Source organism: Corylus avellana, chromosome 10 (assembly GCF_965113065.1).
Source record: "Corylus avellana chromosome 10, dhCorAvel1.hap1.2, whole genome shotgun sequence".
NCBI classification, from domain to species: domain Eukaryota; kingdom Viridiplantae; phylum Streptophyta; class Magnoliopsida; order Fagales; family Betulaceae; genus Corylus; species Corylus avellana.
In genome coordinates, this window is record NC_142499.1 from 21,931,445 (window position 1) to 21,953,480 (window position 22,036).

Consider the following 22,036-nt stretch of genomic DNA (forward strand, 5'->3'; position numbering starts at 1 on the left):
CTGTGGGAACAAGACAAAAACACCTGGGCGTGGGGCACCGTCTGCAAAGTCCAGGGCTTTTCATCCGAATCATTTCAGGTTTTCTTTTTATCCAATTTTGCTTTGCGAATAATATCTTAAATCCGTTCTAGAATGTGGAAAAACTCCAAGTACGGGGGCCTCCATGAAATTCTGGTTGGCTGTTTTCCTTGCTTGATTAGGTTTAACCACATCCAATTGGCTTCTAGTTTGGGTTGGGTTCGGCCCACTCGAGTTAGAGCCCCACTCTTATGCCTTGGATAAAGCCCATTAACAGATTAAGCCTTCATTACCTATAAAACATATATAATTTATAATTAGTAATAAAATAACATAAATCGAAAACTAACAATGCACCGATGAGAGAAATTTAAAATATATTTCATGCACAACATTTTTGTTTAGTTGCTGTTCATTGAGACTTTTTATTTTTGGTTAATTATTGTTAATTTTGTAGGCATGAAAGGCTTTTTGCCTAGGGATGCTTATATGTTTGAATAGACTTGTCTATTTAGGTTTTTGGTTAGAAACATAATCTAAATTTGCAATATATGCTAGGGCAGCTATATATATGGTCCGGATTTTTTTTTAGGGCTGAATTTTATGGAGTAATTTTTGCTTAATTTTGTCTTAGTTGCTTATCATTTAATTTATTTTTTATTTTTAATGATATCCAACATGTCTTATTCTTCGTTAATTATTGTTAATTTTTTAGGTATGTACACTTTGAGCCTTCAGATGTTTGTCTTCTCCGAGATTTTGTATACCTATTGGTTCGTCGCGAACCAAATTTATTTCCTCATCCATTTGTTCACAAATTACATGATAAAAGCAAAATTTCTCATCAATATGGATATGATGGAAAGTAGTTTCCAAACTTCGGACCAGAACAAGCACTACTTTGTGATGCTAGAAGGGCCTCTAGTCGGTATTGAGAATACGAGATCATTCCTAGGAGAAAAAACATATTGGAGGAACTTAAGTGACGAATGGGATATTTGTGAATCGGGATATGCATATGGGAGGGCTACTACGTACGTGTACATAATGGTGGAAGTCCCAGCTGTTGGTATATGACTATATATCACGTAGATCCACAGGAAGTGCTGAAATGTGGTCCGGTTGAATTGGGATTGCATCAAGTTGAGGTATAAATAGTTTGAGTTAATTATTAATAAATCAGATAATTGTTCATTATGGGTATATTTGTAATTAAATTTAATTCTGTCTTTATATAGTTGCGGTGGAAAGCTATCAAGATTTCTCCAATATGGGCAGATAACCTTTTCATCCGGGCGCCCCTATCAATATTGCCACCACCATGATCAGCATTATCAGGTAATAAGGCACCACTGCATTGTTGGCTTGTAAGTTCCTGTGTTGCTTCATAGCAACAATTACGCTGTAGTTTTGGTTAGATTTTAGAAACAAAGATGTTTGGTTTGCACCTACATTTTGTTTAGTTGCCATCTTTTGATGTATATATATATATTGGATTAATTACTGTTGATTTTGTAGGCATGAAAGGCTTTGTGCATGGAGATGCTTATAAGTTTGAATAGACTTTTCCATTTAGGAGTTTTTGTTAGAACAATAATCTAAATTTGCTTGGGTAGTTGTTTACATGGTCTGGATTTTTTCTATGGCTTCATTTTATGGAATAATTTTTGTTTAGTTTCATCTTGGTCGCTTTTTATTGGATTTTTGTTTCGCATCCATGAACTTGTCCTATTTTTAGTTAATTATTGTTCTTTTTTTTTTTTTTTTTTAGGTATGTACGTTCCTCAAGATATTAGTCTTCTTCGAGATTTTTTATACCCTTTGGCTTGTCATGAACAAAATTTATTTCCTCATCCATTTGTTCACCAATTACACAATCGAAGCGAATTGCCGCTTGATAGTTGATATAGATGAGGTCAGAAGGAGACTCCAAATTTTGGACCGTCGTTTCTGTGATAAGTACTACTTTGTGATGCCTGAAGAGTCTCCAACTAGTGAAAAGAATGCCATAGAGATTGGAGGAACTAAAATGTTTTGGAAAGAATTTCAGGAAACACAGGCTATCTTTAAAGGTGGATATGAATATGGGAATTGTACTATGTATAGATACGTACTTGGAGAAAGGGAGACCAATTGGTATATGGTTATATATCCCGTAAATCTTTTGAGAGTACAAACATGTGGGCCAGTTGAGTTGGGATTGAATCAAGTTGAGGTATAAATAGTTGACTTAATTATTAATAAATAAGATAATTGTCATTATAGGTATATTTGTAATTACATTTCTTTTTTTTTTTTTTTAAGTCTTTCTGGGTAGCTATCAAGATTTTTTCAAATGATGCATCTATGTCAGTTTTCAATCCTGTGTCACTCCCTGGACCAGCAACACAAGGTAATGAGTCACCACCACCACCACCACCACCATTGTCACCAACGGCATCAACAGGCAATAAGCGCAATCATCACCACCCACCAGCACCATCGGGTAATAGACACAATAAGCGCAACCGCTACCGTCCATGAGCATAATCAAGCAACAAGGCACCACTATTTTAAGTTCATAATTGTTAATTCTATATACAAGAAAGGCTTTGTGCATAGAGATGCTTTTAATTGTGAACTTTTATTGGGATTGATTCTCGTGTAGTAGTTTTTGTTAGATTATAAAAAGAAAGGTGTTCGATGTGAACCTACTTTCTGCTTAGTTGCTACTTGATAGACACTGGGATTTTTTTTTTTTTTTTTTAGGGGTTAATTATTGTTAATTTTGTAGGCAAGAAAGGCTTTCTATGCCTAGAGATGTTTATAAGTTTGAATAGTTTTGTCCATTTAGAACCATAATCTTAATTTGCAATATATGCTAGGGTAGCTATATATTTGGTCCAGATTTTTTCTTGGACTGAATTTTATGAGTAATTTTTGTTTAATATTATCTCAGTTGCCTATCATTTAATTTTTGTTTAATGATATTCATGAACTTGTCTTATTCTTGGTTAATTATTGTTAATTGTTTAGGTATTTACACTTTTTGTGGCTTCAGATATTTGCCTTCTCTCATATTTTGTATACCCCTTGATTCGTATGAACCAAATTTATTCTGTCACCCATTTGTTCACCAATTTCATGATCAATGTCACACCCATTTGTTAGCTTTTTCACAAGCACTAACCCTGTTTTTGAAAATGATTTACTGAGTGCTCTAGAACCGATCACCTCTGATAGTGATAATTTCTTGCTTTGGTTTCATTCCTGAAGAGCCCGAGATATTTTAGGCCCCAATAAACCCCCGGGCCTTGATGGCATGAATGGTTTAGGGTTTGTTTGTTCAAGGGTTTTGGTTCGATACTGTAGCAAAAATTGATTAATGTAAAAAAAAAAAGTAATAATGTTTGGTATGAAAACATAAAAAAAAGTTTGTTTTGTAGTGATTTTTTATTTGAATGGTAATAAAAAGTGATTGATATAATGTAAAAGTAAATTCACTTAAGTGAGAAGGTATTTTTGTGGAATAGTGTGCTTGTAGTGCTATCTCTTCAGGTCATAATCCCTTGGGTTCCAACCCCTAGCTAATCCGGCCCTGATTTACCCTCCGAATATGGTGATTTCTGGACCTTATCATTCTTGCCTCTAGAAGTTGGAATATCACTCTTCTTCACCGTTTGTTTGATAGCTCCACTGTGCAGCAGATTTTGAACCTCAATATTGCATAAAGTCCAAGCCTTTGATTGGTAAAAAAGACTTATTACCGATAGTCTTTGGAGCCTTAAACTCCAACACCGGCTGAAACATTTGTTCTGAAACATTAACAAATACAAAACATTTGTAAGTGTTTTGTATTTGTTAATGTTTTTGTTGATATAGAAATAGAGGATTTTAGTGTCAAGAAACTAGAAAGTTTCTTCCCTCTTCCTATAAATCTGGATGCCTGGATAGACAATGAGGATCTCACCTATAATAAGAAGATCAAAATGAAAGAAAATAAAGATTCACAAAACAAATACCAAATTTTTTAACCTAGAATCAGGAGAACACTGGCTTTTTGTTTGTTGGTTCTCATAGTGTCTTGTAGGCTCCAGAGCCATCATCTGGACCCCATAAATCCACGGAATGCTTGCCATTGATCCTTATCCATTGCCATCTTGATGTAACAGCGTGTTCTTGTTGAAGGGAAGGGTTAGGACTGATAGGACGTAGACTTGTGTTTCTGTTTTGATGGGTATCTGCAGTTCAACTCTCTGTTTTGATGACTCTGGCCAAAATCCTAAAGACAAACTCTCACATGGAATGCTGGATCAGGAGAAGATGTTCACCAGTTTATCGCGTCACTGTGATCTGGGAAAGTTGGGGGGCAACCAACAAAATTTCCTCCTACAGAAGTCTTTACTTTTTGAATTCTTGATCAAGAATTCAAAAAGATGTCTGTTGGTCTCCAGGGAAAATTTGTGAAAACATTTCCATTAACAAGACCTGTTTCACTGGATAAGGATCAGAAATGAACTGGAGGGCCGGCCGGTGGCTTGTTTTGATTCTGGTGTCATGTCATATGCCCAGGAGACGTACATTTCAACAAGTTTTGATGTCGGGAATGTTGTCATGGTGGTGTGTTGGTGACTGTCTATGTAACGACCTAGGAAAAAGCGTTAGGCTTCTTCTTTTAATGGGTATGGAAGAAAAACACTAGTTATATCTGCGCTATCATCTCAAAATGTCTTCATCATTGGTGGATTTAGATTGTCTCTAATCTTTTGGATATGTTCAATGTATTTTACAAGTGTCTATTCTGTTATGGGTTTCAAATTAAGGTGGGTCTTACTTACATATCTAAAAACTAAAAAGCTGCTGGTGAAGTGCACTGAAACTCTTCCGAAATTCGGAGATAACCTAAAAAGCCAGAGCTGGTGAGATGTCATGGGAGGCAGTTGAAGATTACACCAAAAAAACTGTTGCAGTGCACCTGCTTCAACCATCTTGTTAGCAGTGGCAGCCTAAAGAATAAGCACGCTTTGAAAGCGAGATACTCTAGTTGTCATTCTTTGATTTGATTAATGACGTAATTCCAATTTTAAAGAAATATTTCGTGTGCATTTTCTATCAGTTTAAGCCTTTGAGACGGCTGTGAGTTTACAAGATTACAATTATCTTGTGGGGAATGGACAAGAGAGGTGCAGATAAACACCAAGGCACTGAAAGAAAAAGCAACCAACCGTTTGACCAGGGGCCCCATCCTACCTTCTCCGAGTGCTTAGAAAACGAGAATCTTTTGTGGGAGGCATGAGTGGGAAAGACAAAGTCCAAAAGGACCTCTCCTACTCAATGTCCATTTCTCCTAATAAGCACTTTCATCTCTACTGTAAACCCACCAGTTTGTTTGTCCTGTCATTCGAATACACGAAGGCTGTCTGTCTTTAGGCATGTTGTTTTGTGCTTTGTCGGATGCAGCTTGGTGTTTTGCTCTGAGCATTAGTTTATTAGTTAGGGAAGTTACAGATATCAGTGAAAATGAAAATATATAATGGAGGGAATAAGGAGGAGCAACCATGTTAAGATGGAGAGCTGGAGTGGCTTCCTCTGCTTCAAGGGCTTCAAGCACTCACTTCTGAAACTTACTTCACACCTCAGCCTCAAGGCCAAAGGTAATACTTTTACATGATCGGCTTAAGCTTTTGAAATAACGGGTGATTTAAATTGGTATCAAAGTCGAATTTTCCTAATCCGTCTCTCTCATGGAAATAATGGGCAGGGAATAGGCAAGGGCTTGTGAGTCTCTACAAAGACATGGAGTCTTGTGGGGAATATGCAGACATACGAGTGATGTGGGAGATGGTTCACTCTTCTTGCCCTGCAAACGCCTGCCCTGTCAGGAGAAGCAAGAGGTCTTCTTATTGGAGATTTTGTTTTCGGCCAACTTGAACCATTTTATTAGTTTTCAGAGAATTGGTCTGACGGTGAACTTGACAGGCAAGTCTTTTACTTCATTACGCTTTGAAAATTGCAGGGCATGGAAAGCATACCATTTTGTTATGTAAATATAAGCTTCTGAGTATAGACTGTAATTTTCTTTGGACTTCCATTGATCCAACAGAGATGCTTAGGCATCAAATCCCTCCACAACAGAGATGCTTAGGCATCAAATCCCTCCACACAACCTATCAGTAGGTTGAAAATACCAGACAAAGGATAAGTTTATTCCAATATGTTAATACAAGACAGCTGAGATCTTTGTGTGTCACTGATAAGTTTCATGTCTTCTGCTGTAACAAATTCTTATTCTCTCTGATTTTGCACCCTAATCATCTTTACCTAAATAATAATCACACATATTTATGCAAATAAACTCATCCCAGAACAGAACTTCAGCAGCAAAAAGCATATTGTAACCAAGGAAAAAAACAACACTTAAATTCTTCAAAATGCTGCATCACCTTCATGGAGGAGGGTCTGATCAAAGTGCCACACTCCTGCAAGTCACCAAACAACACATAAGAGCACAAAAAAGAAAAAAGAAATAAGAAAACTAAAAAGAAAAGGATTAGAGAAAGTAGTCTTTGAAATCTGAATCATACCGTGGCCTTTACCAACCCTCCTCAATTGAGCAACATATTCAGATATCTTCTTAATGGCTTCAACCTATAAAATAACTAAGTCAATTAATTCATTCATTCACACTAAATAAGCCCACCATAAAAAAAAAAAATAATAAAAAAAAATAAAACATTAGCATATAAATAAGACGCCTTTCCTTCCTTTTTGTTGTTCCTTTTGGTTGTGTGTTCTTTTTTTTTATTGGACATGACAAGACACAAACCTTTCATTGGCAGGATTTATGAAAAAAATAAAAACCAGAGAGACATGTCAAAGATAGGATTTTTTGTGTTTTCTTGTTCTAATGGACATGCATGTTCCTAAATCACCATTTAAACAATCTTATTTGCTTCCATGCTAAGAAGAAAAAGATGAACTGAAGGTTCACCTGCTCTGATAGAAACTCCCTCTCAATGAATTCCGTCATTTGGGGATCGTTGTTACAGTCTGCCACCTGTTGTTAATCAAAGAACCGAGTGAATATATTCCGTAGGAAGAACAAGTGTAAACAATTTTGATTAAAAGCTGACTCAAAAACCAAGAGTAAACATTAGCCAGGGGTATTAACATGATTGAGAAATTAGAAAAAGTGAAGATGTATTACGCTGTGCAACCTCAGAAGCTTCTCGTTCGTTAACTTCTCCAAAGACAATGCTACTTCCATAGCTGAACCAAGAACCAAGAGGGCCACCAAAGTTATTGGAATGAGTAAATTACTGCTCAGAATATAAACACAGCTCAACACCACAATGCAGTAGAAAGTTGAACAAACAATGAAAAAATTAGCTGATTTGGCAAATTCTCTAGGAAATGAAAGAAGAGATTACAGAAAAGGTTGGACTCCCACATGTATTCGTTTTTCTTTTTGGTAATTGATCAATTTGATCAATTGTCACTCAAATTGGACTGTCAAAACCAACTAAAACCACATTTCTTACACATCTATCTGCATGATGATCTACTCGTTAAATCATCACTCATCCTAGAACAAAAGCTAATAAGAAATAATGAATTTAATCATCTAATTAATATGCTAACACTCTCACATATGCACTTAAACTTCTCCTTAACACGTGAAACATTTAAGAAGGTAAATTATAGAAGGAATAATTTAATCATTTAATTAATACGCTAATCAAAGTTGTATATTGTCAAGATCACAGAGTTTCTGGCAAGACAACATGGAGAGGTGATGGGGAAACTTACCATACAATGCATCTCCCTTCTCTGCATGCTCGAACTCTGATGGGGGCATTATTATAGAGTGTAGTGTTACTTTTCCTCCACGTATGTTCTAATTATAATTAGAGTACTATTAGATATTCCAGCAAAAGGCAGTATTACATTAAAACAAACAAACAAACATTTATCTTGATGATGAGGGAATCAAAGAGGGAATAAGAAATTTGATTAAAAAAGAAAAACCTGATATTTCATCAGCTTTTCAGCATGCTCTCTTTCTTCTTCACTTGACTCCTTGAAGAACCTGCAGATTGCAAGAAGACCATACATTAATTCATAGGATTGTACAAAAAAGGCATAAGATGGGGTACATGTTTTGTTGTGAGGTTACTTGGCGAGGCCCTTGAGGGCAATATTGTCCCTGTCGAAGTAGGCAAACATGGCATGGTACACATAAGACACATTGTATTCCACACTGTGACAAAAGGAACACAAGACGTGAGTAAAAAGAGTGAATTTTTATACAAGAAGTACTAATGATAAAGAAATGTTGGAATAATAATAATAATAATAATAATAATAATTAATGATTAGTATAATATTGTTGGTCTAAATTCATTAATTTAAACTCTTAAAGTTAAGATAGTACATGTTAATGATTAGTATTAAATTATTAATATCTAGTCAAATCTTTTGACAAGGATTTGGGAGAGGGTGGCTAAAAAATTAGGCCTCCAAACCAGTTCGGAGAAAATATCCTTCATTTAAAATAGTGCCAAGTGTCTATAAACATTTAAAACTCACATTAAATTATTAAAGTCATTAATAGCAGTTTACTAATTTAGACTAACGTTTTAAATGTTTATAAACACTTAACACTATTTTAAATGGGTTGAAAAAAAATTTCTCCAAACCAAGGGTCGCTTAAGGTTCCAAAGGTATAAGGCCTCTTTAAGAAATAAAAGCTCTTAAAAAATAATATTAAAAGGCCCCTTGAGAAATTGAAACCCCCTAAGATTAGCAATTTTTTAATTAATGATAAAAACAATATTAATTACCTCATAAAGTCAAAACTTTAATATAACTTCTTCTTTTTTTTTTGTTACTTTGTATTTCAAGACAAACAAATAAGAAAGATGAACAGTGTAATTTAAATAAAAAATATATATTGTAAAATTAAAATAAATGTTGTTTAATGATATTTAAATATGAAAAAGCCTCACTTAAATTTATTGTCTTAGGCTTTGAAATTTATATAGTATATGAAAAGACATTCAAAAATATATGTTGAATTAAATAATATATTAACATTCTCACATGTGAAATATTCTCCTAAATGAAATAAATTATAGAGTCAATTAATTAATGGTTTAATTAATTAATTAATTAATATTCTGAAAATAAGGAACAAAAAGAAAGAAAAAATTACGCACTTGATCTGCTCATTAATCGCCGCTTCACACTCCTTCGAGTACCTCTGCCGAGCAATCGAAACCTGGGGGGAGACAGGGACAAGAAAAGCATCGTTCTTGAGCTCTTCAAATGGCTGAAACAACACTCCCGTTAGAGGTGTCCCAACAATCTCGTTTGATGCAGAAACAATGAGTTTCCCACCACTCCTTTGCCTAAATCTCAGAGAAATATTGGAAGAGAAAGCATATTTCAAGATAGAAGAAGATGACAGGGCGGTTGAGAACAGAAATGGGCTTCCATGGCTATGACTCTCCCCTTTCATGGGTGAGAGAGAAAAGGCTGAAATTGAAATGGGTCTGAGAGACATTGTTAATATATATCCCAGAAAATGGGGAATTTCAAAAAAAAACAGAGAGATTGGAAGCTGAAGGTGAAGAAGAAGAAGAAGATTATGATGAAGAAAGGGTAGTTGAAGTGATCAATCTGCGGGTATACACATATAAATAGCGTGGTGGGGGACCACCACAAGTCTTCTAAGATGGACGGGGTTTTTTGGGACCGTCGGATCAATATACTCGTGGATTGTTATAGTTGGAACACGTGTAAGGGCGTGTGGAAAGCCCGTGGCCTTATCCTTTACTCGTGGAATCTTACGAAATATTCTGTCCACGTTGCAATCTCAACTTCCCCAAAGTCAGGCAAATATTAGGCAATTTTTGACTCGGTCCACTAGTTTGAATTTGTTAATAAAAAGATGAAAAGAGTTAACATTTATATAATATAATATAACATATATTTATAAAATATTTAGAGTGATTATTATAATATAGCTAAACTCAATGGTTGATTATGAGTGATTATAAAATAGTTTGAATTTTTTTTCACATAACTCAAATGGTTGAGTTTTAAAACGAAAAACGCTAGGTGTTCTTCTAGTGTTTTTTTGGTATTTTTTAATCACCAATAGATTAAAGTCAATAATAATAATGGATAATTTTAAAAACCATATCACAGTTGGGAGGATACCAGAAAAACACTAGAAAAACACCTAGTATTTCTCTTTTAAAACTCTCACCCATCATTTTTTAATTAAATAATTTAAATTTTATTATCTTAATATTCATTATCTCTAAAATATATTTATTTTTCTAAAATTTATATATTATATCGCTATAATTTAAAATATATAATTAATAATTTTTTAAAATGCCATAAAAGAATTACCTTGAAATGTGATATAAAAGAGAAATATATAAATTTACTATTTATATATACATTTGTTTTGGTCTTGATACATCACAATCTGCCAGCAAAGCTTGGACTAGAACATTAATTTGTTGTCTTTTGTAGGACTAACATATCGATAGATACATCATGAAGCAGACATTCTCGGCGCCGTTGCCTTCTCTTGAAAGTTTTCCTGGTCCTTTTTTTCTAGAGAGCTCGTGAAAATTGGGCAATTTATTTGCCAACCCACCAAAAAATGGGAAATAATTGGGCCCAAGCCGGGCCAAGTAAACCCGCCCAAATTGCCCAAAACAAAAAATTACAAGGAAGAGGATTCATTTCATGTTCCATGCATAATAAAGATGTTGTCACGTCATAAATTTAAATATTGTGATTATATATATATATAACAAAACAAAATATTAATTGTAAAATTGAAATGAAAAGATTTATTATTCCCGGAATTACAAGGCAAGGCAGCTTTGATTTTTCTCATACTGGCATGGGGTTTGTTGTTAGCACAGTAAAATATTTTGCGAAATTAAAATAGAAAAAAGTAAAGCAAAACAATCCCAAAAAATATTAAAAAAAGAAAAAACAAAACAGTTGTATAGTTACTACTGAAGAAATTTGTAAGCCTAACTAATCTCATAAAATCGATTCTACAATAGATAATTGCTCATTCTTTATAAACATATCCAAGGTCTTGTCCACAGGCAATGTGAAATTATTTCTCAACATCCTCCCTCACGTGGAGGCCGGTATTTTTCCTGGTCCTTGTCACTCACTCGTCCTGTGGTAGACTCTGATACCATATTAAATTACCAGTTATTCCAAAAGTTTAAACTTATAGGAAGAGGTAAATTCAATCACTTAATCATTAGTTTAACACTTCTCCTCACGTGTGAGCTTAAACTTCCTTTTAATGAATGAGATTCAACACGTAGAATATTTAATTTAAATGTGGGTGATTTGACGGAATCAATCTCAAGATATTTGGCTCTGATAATATGTTAAATTACTAAGGTCTTGTCCACAAGCAATGTGAGATTATTTTTCAACAATTACTTAATGAGACATTTTATCATACACATTTGATGAGACATTTTATGATAATCACATGCATTCTTCTAATTCAATTTATTAAAATAAAAATTTTCTTTTGATCATGTGATTCTTTTTTAATCATGTGTTCTAAAGATAAACATTAGTTTTCTCATTACTATAAATTTTATGTGAAAGGCCTAAAGCCTAGAAGCTTACAAACTCATCAGGTGGCAATAAGACAAGGGGTCTATTAGAAAACGAAAGTGATAATCCCCAATTCACATAAGACTATAAGAGTCTATTCTATTTTTTCTCTGTGAATACATTACCGGCTTGATTAATCCCGCCGGCTCGTGACGGGTGGCCGTTTTCTTGTGTGACAGGTGGCCCGTCAATCAATCCAACCGTGCTCAAATCTATTTAATCGAAACTCTGAAGAAAAAATATCACTAACAGGATAGTCAAACCAATTACGCAAGGAATCTACCCCTTGGCCAAGATAGGGAAGATAGAGTTGGGGTTTTGTTGGACATGAAGGCTTGAAGCAAAGGGTGATGGAGAAGCCTCTAGTTTTAGATGAGGACAGTAGTGCAGCTCATTGTCAATGACTTTCAATGATATATATATATATATAAGGCAAGCAACAATCTCTATCTCTCTTTTATCATGTCGAAACTAGCTCTTTTTGAGAGCAGAAAAACAAATAATAATAAGATGCTCCTTTGATAGGGCTCGTGGACACCATGCGTTGATGACCACATGATGTTGAGAAGGCAATATCCTCAGATTCAGATATTATTGCTTTCGTCGATCGTTGCTGAGTGGCTAAGACGAAGGTGATGGTGATAGAACGAAACTCATGCGCTATGGCCCATATGGGGGTTCGTGGATACCACACGGCCTTCCTATTTCATACCCTATGGATCAATTGGCTTCAGTTTAAACGATAATAATAAGCTAAACTATTGTTTGGCTGCAACTAGAACCTAAATAGCTAGCTAGTTGCCCCCAAGTGTCATCATATCATACACATACATAGGTTAGTAGTGTGTGTATATATATATATATCTATATATATATATTGCATTTCTCGGGTCAAATTTGTGATTTCCTTAAAGATCTTTGTTGGGTAATGGGCTAGTAGGTTCACTCCTTAAGCACAATTAATGTATCAATTTTCAAGTTATTATAGTACTAAACGGACATTAGAGTTGATGTATTGGACACGATTTGTGATACACCCCTAATTATAAGGGTAAGAAGGGCTTCAATCAAGGCGAATGTGGGCTGGGTAAAATCTAAGGACCATAGTTGCATATAGGCTACGTATTATTAAAGGTAACTCACAATAAGGTAAAAAAAAAAGCTTTTGGCCCTTGCTCAAAACTATATCTCTAAGCATTTTTTTCTACCTTCATACTCCAAAAACTTTATTGATTTCCTTCCGTACGCTTCATTACTTATCATTTTTCTTCTTTTACATGTACAAATTGGTTGGTGTTCTAATAAAACCTTAAACTCTAAAGTCCGTTTGTACCATTCAATTCAATATATGTTGAAACATGTGACAAATTAATACAAATCCATCAGTAATTTTATAAGTTCTTTTTGTGTTCCTCCAAGAATGATATAGCTCTTAAAATTATAATTTGATCAACATTTAATAATGATCAATCATAAGCCCAATCGTGATTTTGAGAGCTATATCATTGTTGAAGGGACACAAAAGGGATTTGTAACATTACTCACAAATCCACTATAAAAAGAAAAAAATATTTGCCTTCATCAACAAATGTTTGATGCTAGTTCTTTTTGGTTAGGTTACAATTAAAAGATGGATAGAAATTTTCTCCAAATCAGTCTGGAGTTAGTAAACTGCTATTAATGATATTAAGAATTTAATGTGTGTTTTAAATGTTTATAGACATTTGTCACTATTTTAAATGAGTTTGAGAATATTTCTTTCAAACTAGTTTGGAGGAAATTTCTGTCCTTAAACAATTACACCAAAGTAATAACTAGTAACCATCAAGAACCCTTTTGAAAGGCAAATATGAATCGGATAAAATTTTACTCCAAACTAAATTAAATGAAATTATTTCAAATGTGTTGTGAGCTAGATCTTCCTCTAATTCTCTTTTATTATTAATTTTAAAATAGAAACCAAAACAAAAAGAATGAAAGCTCTATACCCTCCACTGCTCCAAATCTCTAAAACTCTTCCACAATAATTCGTGTATAGAGACAACATACACCCATTTCAACTCAATCCGAAAGCGATTCCCAAACCCCAATTATTCACTCTTTTAAATCCCAACACCAATATATACCACTCTGCACTCTGCACTCTGCACTACCACCCACTACCATGGCCACAGACGCCTCCCCGAAATTCCGAGGCGTGTCGAAATCCCCGGAATTCCACACCGAAATATCGGTATCGCCGCCTCCGACCCACGATGGCCTCGAGTTCTGGCAGTACATGATTGCCGGGTCCGTGGCCGGGTCCGTTGAGCACATGGCAATGTTTCCTGTCGATACTCTGAAAACCCGAATGCAGGCCATCGGTGGATCTTGCGCTATCGAACGGGTCGGTGTCCGGCAGGCCCTCGGTTCCATTTTGAAGTTCGAAGGCCCTGCTGGACTCTATCGCGGTATTGGGGCAATGGGGCTCGGCGCAGGACCCGCCCATGCCGTGTACTTTTCGGTCTATGAGTTCTGCAAAGAGGCCTTTTCGGGTGGGAATCCGAATAACTCGGCTGCACACGCCGTTTCGGGGGTTTTCGCCACGGTGGCAAGCGATGCCGTGATAACGCCGATGGATGTGGTGAAGCAGAGATTGCAGCTGAAGAGTAGTCCTTACAAGGGTGTGAGTGACTGCGTGAAGAGGGTGCTGATGGAGGAGGGAATCGGAGCTTTCTACGCGTCGTATCGGACTACGGTGGTGATGAATGCGCCTTTCACGGCGGTTCATTTCGCGACCTATGAGGCGGCGAAGAGAGGGTTGATGGAGATTTCGCCGGAAACTGTTGGGGATGATGAGAAGTTGATTGTTCATGCCACCGCTGGAGCTGTTGCTGGGGCTCTGGCTGCTGCGGTGACAACCCCACTCGATGTTGTCAAAACTCAGTTGCAGTGCCAGGTATACTGCCTACATGTCCACGTCCTCAAATTCTAGTACAACCTGTCAAGCACATCTTAGGTTTTGGTTCCCTCAGTCTCACGTGCGACGATCAAAATTCACCATTTTTTTTAAAAAAAATAAAATTATTCTATTCAAATTCACTTTCTTAAGTGGTCATGTTTAATATGATGTACTAAGTTTTTACTGTTAGTGGATTGGGTTCTCAGCAATTTACAACGGTTTGTTAAAAAATATGTTGTAAATCTCCATCCATAGCATAGATGGAAAGGGGTGGTAGGCGCTAACTCTCATCATAATAACCCCTACTTATCAGAGAATTAATGTTTTGAAGAACAATAAAAAGGCGACAAGTGCTCTTTTAAGTAGTTTCAGTTATAGCTCGATCTTAGTCCCATTGAAATGCCAGTTGCATCAGGCCGTAGGTAGCAATAATCTTGAAATAATCAACGATGCCCCCACATAACTTACTCAACACCTACCCTTTGCTACTGAATCACTCACACACGGTGGTGATCTGTGCCTACTTAATGTACAGCTTTCCAGTTCTGGCATGTGGGGAATGAGAGTTAGACTTAGAGTTTATGTGAAGTAGGTGTGAAGCAGGTTAGGGTTTTGAAATCTGACCATTTTAATTAAATAGATCAGATTAGGATTAACGCATATAGTTTTATACCTATACTTTCACATGACCTGAACCCAAACACGCAATAGGACTATCAATTTTTAAAACGATTGACGAACCTAACATAAAACTAGCTTTTTAAAATTTAAGAATCTGACCAATTTAATTAAATGAATTGGGTTATAATTGACTTATATAGTCTTATGTTTATACCTCAACACGACTCAGAATCCAAAACATAAACAAGAATTATCATCCCTTAGTTTGAGCCAACCCAATTCAATTGCTCTCTCTCGCTCTACGAACGGGGAGGGTTCAATAGCATTTAATCTGCAGAGACTAGCATGTTAGTTTGCGGAATTTTTTTTTTTAATAAGATTTGAGATGTATATATATCATGCCATTATTGTATGATCTGAAGGTTTCTCTTGTGATTGCACAGGGCGTGTGTGGTTGTGACAGATTTTCCAGCAGTTCGATTGGGGCCGTTATCCAAAGCATCGTGAGAAAGGATGGATATCGTGGGCTTGTAAGAGGATGGATACCCAGGATACTCTTCCATGCACCTGCTGCTGCAATCTGCTGGTCTACCTATGAAGCATCAAAAACCCTTTTTCAACAGCTCAGTGGCACCAACTCTTCAGTTTAACTAATGGGGCCACAAAAATCTCTCTTTACATCATCAGCAAGCAGCCCCATTAGGCAGCCAACTGGTAAAGAAATTGCTCTGCTGTGACTGCAGCCTACAACATTTGAGTTACACGAACCCAGCCATTGTCCATATTAGTGGTGCTGGTATTTCACAGGGAAAGGATTGGGATTTATATATAATATGATGCAGAGTACTGGTGTGCTCAGATCAAATACTTTTCATAATATATCGTTAATTAGGTGGGAATTATAATGGCTGTTGTATTTCCTCTCTCTTGCTCTGTTTTCCATGGGTCTGTGGAAGTTCTAAACAATTGCCCCAATGAAACGTTAATTTTGGAGGTTGACATATTGTTGGGTCATATTAGGTCCATAAATCTTATCATTTTCCTTCACTTCTACTTGGCATTTTGTGATTACAATTAATTGTTGACTAGTGAAATTTACTATTGTAGGGGTCAATTTAAAAATATAATAAATGCAATTTAAAATTTTTTAAAAAAATAATATTTTTTAACTACAACAGTTTTTACGACTAGAGTTTTAGAATTATATTATTTAGGAACCCTTTAAAATTTGCAGTTTCGTCATTAAAATCCAACGGTTTATTACTTTTTGAAATTTCAACTTTTTTTCTTTTGGATAAATAGTTTTAAATTTTATAGGCTAGTTAGGTTAAAGGATATTCCTCCAACCCAATTTAAAGAAAAACTTTATCTAGCTTTTATAATTATAAAATTAAAGTCTAATAAAATATATTATTCAAGCTATATGTTAAATATAAAAGCTCTGTGCAGAATAAACTAATATGGGTAATATAGAGATATAAGCGGGTTGGGAATCATACCCTCATCCGCAGCTTGAAAGGATAACAGTTACAATTCATCATTTTTAACCTCTCTAATCCTAGAGCCCATCTGTTAAAGATTTGAAACCTCATTTTCTTTGAAGACATTCAACAACTGAAAATAATAAAAGCCAAGTGAAAGAATAGTCTCTTTCCACAATTTGTGTTTACGTATCGGATTCAAGTCGCATGGAGACCTGAGTATAAAAGTACATAAATCAATCACAACTCAATCTATTTAATTAATAATTAAAAAGGTAAAAAGATTATCCTTAACATTACTTTACCACCAATGGCCTGTTTGTCTTCATTGTCCAAAGAGGGGCAATTCTACAATCTAAAATAAATTTTCTAGAAATATTTAAAATTTGATTAAATCATTCAATCGGTCTTCGTCCTTACATTAGTCAATAATGGAAGAGGCAAGCAAACGGATCGAAGCATTAAAAGATGAGTTACAGCTTATAAACACATATTATCTCACAAGCGCCCAGCTTTAGAACTTATCTACAGTTACACCATCTCTAAGAACCTCATAAGCCTCTCTACTCCTGGTTTTCTTCATCCCAGCTGTGAAATGCAACTTTGATCCATCGGATGAGATACAAGTCACTTTTACCCATATCATCACCTTTGTCTTTATCCCCTCTACGTCAACTAGCTTTCCTTTCTCCAGATACCCAGTAACAGTGGTGGTGAAACGCAAGACAGATGAGTCCTTGTAGCCCACTTCACAAACTGCCGGTATGAAGACTGTGAGCTTTCCTGTCTCTTCATTGAACTCATAGTTGGTGGCATCACGTGGGAAGATCCCCGCTGCCATGTCATACTCCTTTAGCAGATCTGGCAATGGCTTTTGCATTTTCCCTGCACACAAAACATTGATTATACTGTTGGACTCGGTGTATACAATAGGAATCAAATATTCTGTTATCAAAAGCGAAGAACTTATTCTTGTATTTCCTAAATCTGACCTATGGAACAACATCAATGTCAGATCACACTTTTTTCATCTTTGAGGATCTAAACTTGTTACAATTCCCAAGAAAGAGAATCTGGTTTTGAGTCTATAAATACCCCCCAACCCGCTGGTGATTTCAAAGAATATATTTATGGATTAAGAAATGAAAAAACAAAAAAATCTTTCACATGCAAAATAATATCGAAAAAGTAAAACAATATGTTAAAAACACAAACCTTTGAGTTTATTAACCAACCATTTGGCTCCACCTTCGATACTGGTTGACAATGACTGATTACAGTGGAAAAAATGTAAGCAAGAATTACATGTCAAATTTATCAAGCATCAACAGTAAAGTGCAAAAGTAGGAGGCTAGATGTGCATGGCCATATCTTCAGATACACTATTGATATATGTAAACAAATTTTTGGGTAAATTATTTCATCCATATGTGGTTTTGGTCGAGTTTAAGTCGCCAACTAGTGATTTCAAATATAACACTTACCCACATAATTAAGGTCACATCCTTTAATAAATTTGGATGCGTAAACACATGCCTAATAATAAAAGACCATAAAACATAATAGCAACCTCCTTACAGCATGAATACATAACATTAAACTTGTGAACCAAAAGCAAATACAACTCAACCTCACACCGTAAAATATAACTTCTTAAACCAAGGGTTGGCAATTTGAACTCGACCCAAATCACATGTGGATAAAGCTTAATCTCCCCTAATTACTTTTTTTCAGCAGAGGGTAATATAGTCAAAAAAGTTGGCATGGAAATGAAAATGTCTTTAACTAGAACTTGGACATAAGTGCATATCAATTAGATCACATTTTAAAGATAGAAATTTTCAGGCTCCAACACGGTTGATGGAAGCTAATGTACTTTTCCTTCTCCTGTTTAGTGTACTACAGTCCTCTTCTACTATCTTAACTACTTCTTATGCTATTAAAGCCACAAACTGATTCACTCGTCAATTTTTTTATTATTATTATTATTTAGTCAAACAAGAACTGATCACATCCAGCATTATTTTCATAAATAGAAATGCAGAAGTTGTATTCATCTACATGAAAATAAAAACTTTCACATTCCTAAGCACATGGATGCAACAACGTGACTAGCTTTCTACTTTCCCTGCCTAGGACCTGCATCAGCCTATGGCATGCGAGCAGATTGTCCAGGCACTAATCAGAATGCATTTTTCACATTTAACCCTAAAACAAGAAAGGAAATGGCAAAATTATGGTTGATCATTCACTTCATTTCAGTCCCACATCGATCACCTAAATTTGAAACTTTATTAAGCTATACAAAAAGTTGAAGCATATTTAGCAACCAAATAAGACACTCCAAGACTCCGAGCTCCTAACTATCACATAAATTAAAACACAAACTTGCAAACCCCTACGGTGAGCAACAAGATCAAGGATAAGGATCTCCAGCAATTTTTTGCCCAAATTGTTGTAAGAGAGTCTATATGGGACCCACCTACTCAAATAAATTTTGAAGTGTCCGGCCACCTGCTCCGAAAGGTAGAAGTCCTATGTGAGCTATGTCACATTTGGGCAGAAAATTGCTAGGGATCACAATCCCATAATCAATGCCTCATCCAATACACTGCACCCTCATTCCCACTAAGCACAATGGAGTTTAGAATTCTAAAAATACAAGAAATCTAGCTATTTATGAAGATACGGGACTAAAATATAATAATCGACGAGTTGCATCGACAAAAATTAAATGTAAACAGCACTTACCCAGGAAAAAAAAAAGGAAGTAAATATGTCCGTTTCAGTGTGATAAATAAATTGATTTACGAATTACATTAATTTAATTACTATTCGATCCGATTTAAATCCATAATTATCAATTAAACAAATCAATTATTGATCCAACCCTGAACATCCATTTTCCTAAACCGAAATCATAAGAACCCTAATTTGATGACAGCTTAACGTTTTCATAAATGATAACAGACATTAATCAATACAACGAAACAATTTCATTCTGAGATTAATAGAGAGAGAGAGAGAGAGCACGCTGATATCCTCGCCGGCGGATTTGAGCTCCTTGTTAGCCTTATTGCTGAACCAGTACGAGCCGACCTTGTTCAGTATCTGATCCATGCCGTTGATTGAGCCCAAGGATTACTCTGATCTCTCTCTCTCTCTCTCTGCGAGAAGAGCTGAAGGAGAGAGAACTCTGTCGTGAAGGAGGAGGGCGTCTCGTTTTTCCTCCGCGACTAGTCAGAAATACTCACCGCTCATTTTCTTCGTCTGAGCCAATCAGAGATTTCTAATGTCAATATTATATTTTTTATTTTTTGGACTTTGTAGGTTAGGAATTTACGAATTTAGGGATTTCAGAGTGGTTGTGAGGATTTAACTCTCGATTATATCGTTTCACTGTTTATTATTTAGAGTATTTTTTTTTTCTTTTTTTTTAATGAATTACTTATAATAATGAATAACATTTTTTTTAAAAAAAAAATTATCTTGAAATTATCCTAAAAAATCTAATATTTAAATTTCAATCCGACTGCTCTATCATTATCACTCATCAGTCTATTTGTTGACTTTACAAAAATAGATAAATAAACAAAAGTAAAAACTTTTTTGTTGTTTTTTTTTAATCTTTTTTTTTTTTAACTTTTTTTCATTGTATCAACATTTGTCTCTCTGAGTAAAACTTAGCTTCTACTTTTTCTTTTTTTTTTTTTTTTTTTTTTTTGTAAATGTATAATAAACTTATGAGTAAATATACTTTTTTATGATCATTTTCTGAAATTTAAAAAATTGAGTTTAATTGTTTAACTTTGTAGTGGATTTGAAATGGGTCATTCGGTCTTTAAGAAATATCTTAATCGGCTGAGAATCACGCTTTATAAACGGAGGTGACTAGTTTGAATCTCCTCTCCGCTTCTTGTTGTGTGGACATGTCAACAAAAAAGAAATTGGTCCATCCCCATGTGTTTCGTCCAATAAAGTGAGGTCAATTAGTACCTCATCAATATTTTTTGAATTTGTGTTTTTGTTAAGATTTTCATTTACCCTTTTTATTTTTTATATTTTAATTATTTTAAATTTTTAAAATTTGAATTTGATGTGACAAAAATGCTAATGGCACTAACAAGTGCCACTTTATTGACGGAAATATACATAATGACTCATTTCATATTCGTGACAAAATGGTTCCAAAAGCTAATGTCATGGAATAAAAGGCATTCAATCACAACTTCTATATATGAATATAGAAAAGTGTGAATTATCCAATACAGAGATATTCAAAGTTTGAAACATATAAAAGTCGCAACTTATTTGATTCCATACTTGATATGGGTGGTTAGTTTTTATACCAAATGATATAAGCATCAAGTAGAACCCATCCCTGAAAATTGAGTTGCAAAGTTGTAAGGGAATAATGTCCAAAAGTTTATATAAGCATGGTTAAGCTTGTACCTTAGTCCTTGAACCACGTGGAACACTTGGGTATCGTAACAAAATATTACCCAGAAAAATTAGAGAAAAAACTATTAAGCATATATGTAGATTAGAACCCAAAAAAAAAAAAAAAAAAACCCGCAAAACTGGTCCATATTGTTTAGAGTTTTGACAAATAGCGCCCCAGTTTTTGAAAGTGATTAAACACTTCCTCGAATTAAAAAAGAAGTTAACACTAACAATTAGACCCGTTAAAACATCTTGGCTGAGGGGCTACATCTGCACATGCAATTTATTAAGAGGTCAATTGTATATCCACATGACTCTTGTTCAGGTTTTATAATCTTAGCCACACCTGAAAATGAATACATCTGTTATTTTTTTATTTTTTTAATTGAATAAAGAAATGGTACAAGCGAGATGTAATCTAAAAGAAAGAAAGAGTAAGCCAAACTAAAACCGAAAGGGGGTAGGTTCCCCAACAATAAAAAATTAAGAAGTGTAAGAAACACATCTGTTCATATATATATATATATATATATATATATAGATAGAGAGAGAGAGAGAGAGAGAGAGAGAGAGATGACTCTTGTTCTGTTGTTGTTTTATGCAAAAACATAATATTGTCAATGCATATAGGGAACGCATGCTTGGTTCTGCAGCATCACCATACATATTCTACTCTCTTCTTTAACCTTTGAGTTTCTTATAAAGCCATGCAGCCATATATGCTTTCTTGGTTCAATGCATTGAATTGTGTACTATATATGCTTGGATTTGAATATCTAAAAGACAAAGGTATACTTAACCTTAATTTGTATGTGCTTTTCTCTCTAGGATGACATAATTAACGAGCAATTTCCTTAATTACTGATTTACCACTTTA

General features: G+C 34.9%; 3 protein-coding genes, 1 long non-coding RNA gene and 1 pseudogene across 5 annotated transcripts; 3 read left to right on the plus strand and 2 right to left on the minus strand.

Moving 5' to 3' along the window:
- Positions 1 to 621: 621 nt before the first annotated feature.
- LOC148583516 (uncharacterized) lies at positions 622 to 2,541 on the plus strand (annotated as a pseudogene).
- Positions 2,542 to 5,295: 2,754 nt separating this feature from the next.
- LOC132191863 (uncharacterized) lies at positions 5,296 to 6,247 on the plus strand. Its single transcript, XR_009441303.2, has 2 exons — positions 5,296 to 5,651; positions 5,759 to 6,247. It is a non-coding gene; the product is annotated as an uncharacterized LOC132191863 (long non-coding RNA).
- LOC132191862 (ferritin-3, chloroplastic) lies at positions 6,183 to 9,638 on the minus strand. 2 transcript variants are annotated; one of them, XM_059606977.2, is made up of 9 exons: positions 9,216 to 9,638; positions 8,174 to 8,257; positions 8,026 to 8,086; positions 7,807 to 7,894; positions 7,205 to 7,266; positions 6,989 to 7,054; positions 6,582 to 6,645; positions 6,419 to 6,476; positions 6,183 to 6,314 (listed from the first exon to the last, which is right to left on the minus strand). In XM_059606977.2, the coding sequence occupies exons 1-8, from the start codon at positions 9,560 to 9,562 to the stop codon at positions 6,424 to 6,426; spliced, it is 825 nt and encodes a 274-aa protein (XP_059462960.2). In that variant the 5' UTR covers positions 9,563 to 9,638; the 3' UTR covers positions 6,183 to 6,314; positions 6,419 to 6,423. The 2 variants fall into 2 exon arrangements, with proteins under 2 accessions (XP_059462960.2, XP_059462959.2); XM_059606976.2 differs by having other exon boundaries at positions 6,183 to 6,476.
- Positions 9,639 to 13,721: 4,083 nt separating this feature from the next.
- Positions 13,722 to 16,286, plus strand: LOC132191840 (uncharacterized). Its single transcript, XM_059606954.2, has 2 exons — positions 13,722 to 14,611; positions 15,679 to 16,286. Exons 1-2 carry the CDS (start codon positions 13,838 to 13,840, stop codon positions 15,883 to 15,885), a joined length of 981 nt encoding a protein of 326 aa, XP_059462937.2. The 5' UTR covers positions 13,722 to 13,837; the 3' UTR covers positions 15,886 to 16,286.
- Positions 16,287 to 17,072: 786 nt separating this feature from the next.
- LOC132191670 (uncharacterized protein At5g01610) lies at positions 17,073 to 20,018 on the minus strand. Its single transcript, XM_059606762.2, has 3 exons — positions 19,750 to 20,018; positions 17,932 to 17,986; positions 17,073 to 17,601 (listed from the first exon to the last, which is right to left on the minus strand). Exons 1-3 carry the CDS (start codon positions 19,834 to 19,836, stop codon positions 17,231 to 17,233), a joined length of 513 nt encoding a protein of 170 aa, XP_059462745.1. The 5' UTR covers positions 19,837 to 20,018; the 3' UTR covers positions 17,073 to 17,230.
- Between the last annotated feature and the right edge of the window lie 2,018 nt (positions 20,019 to 22,036).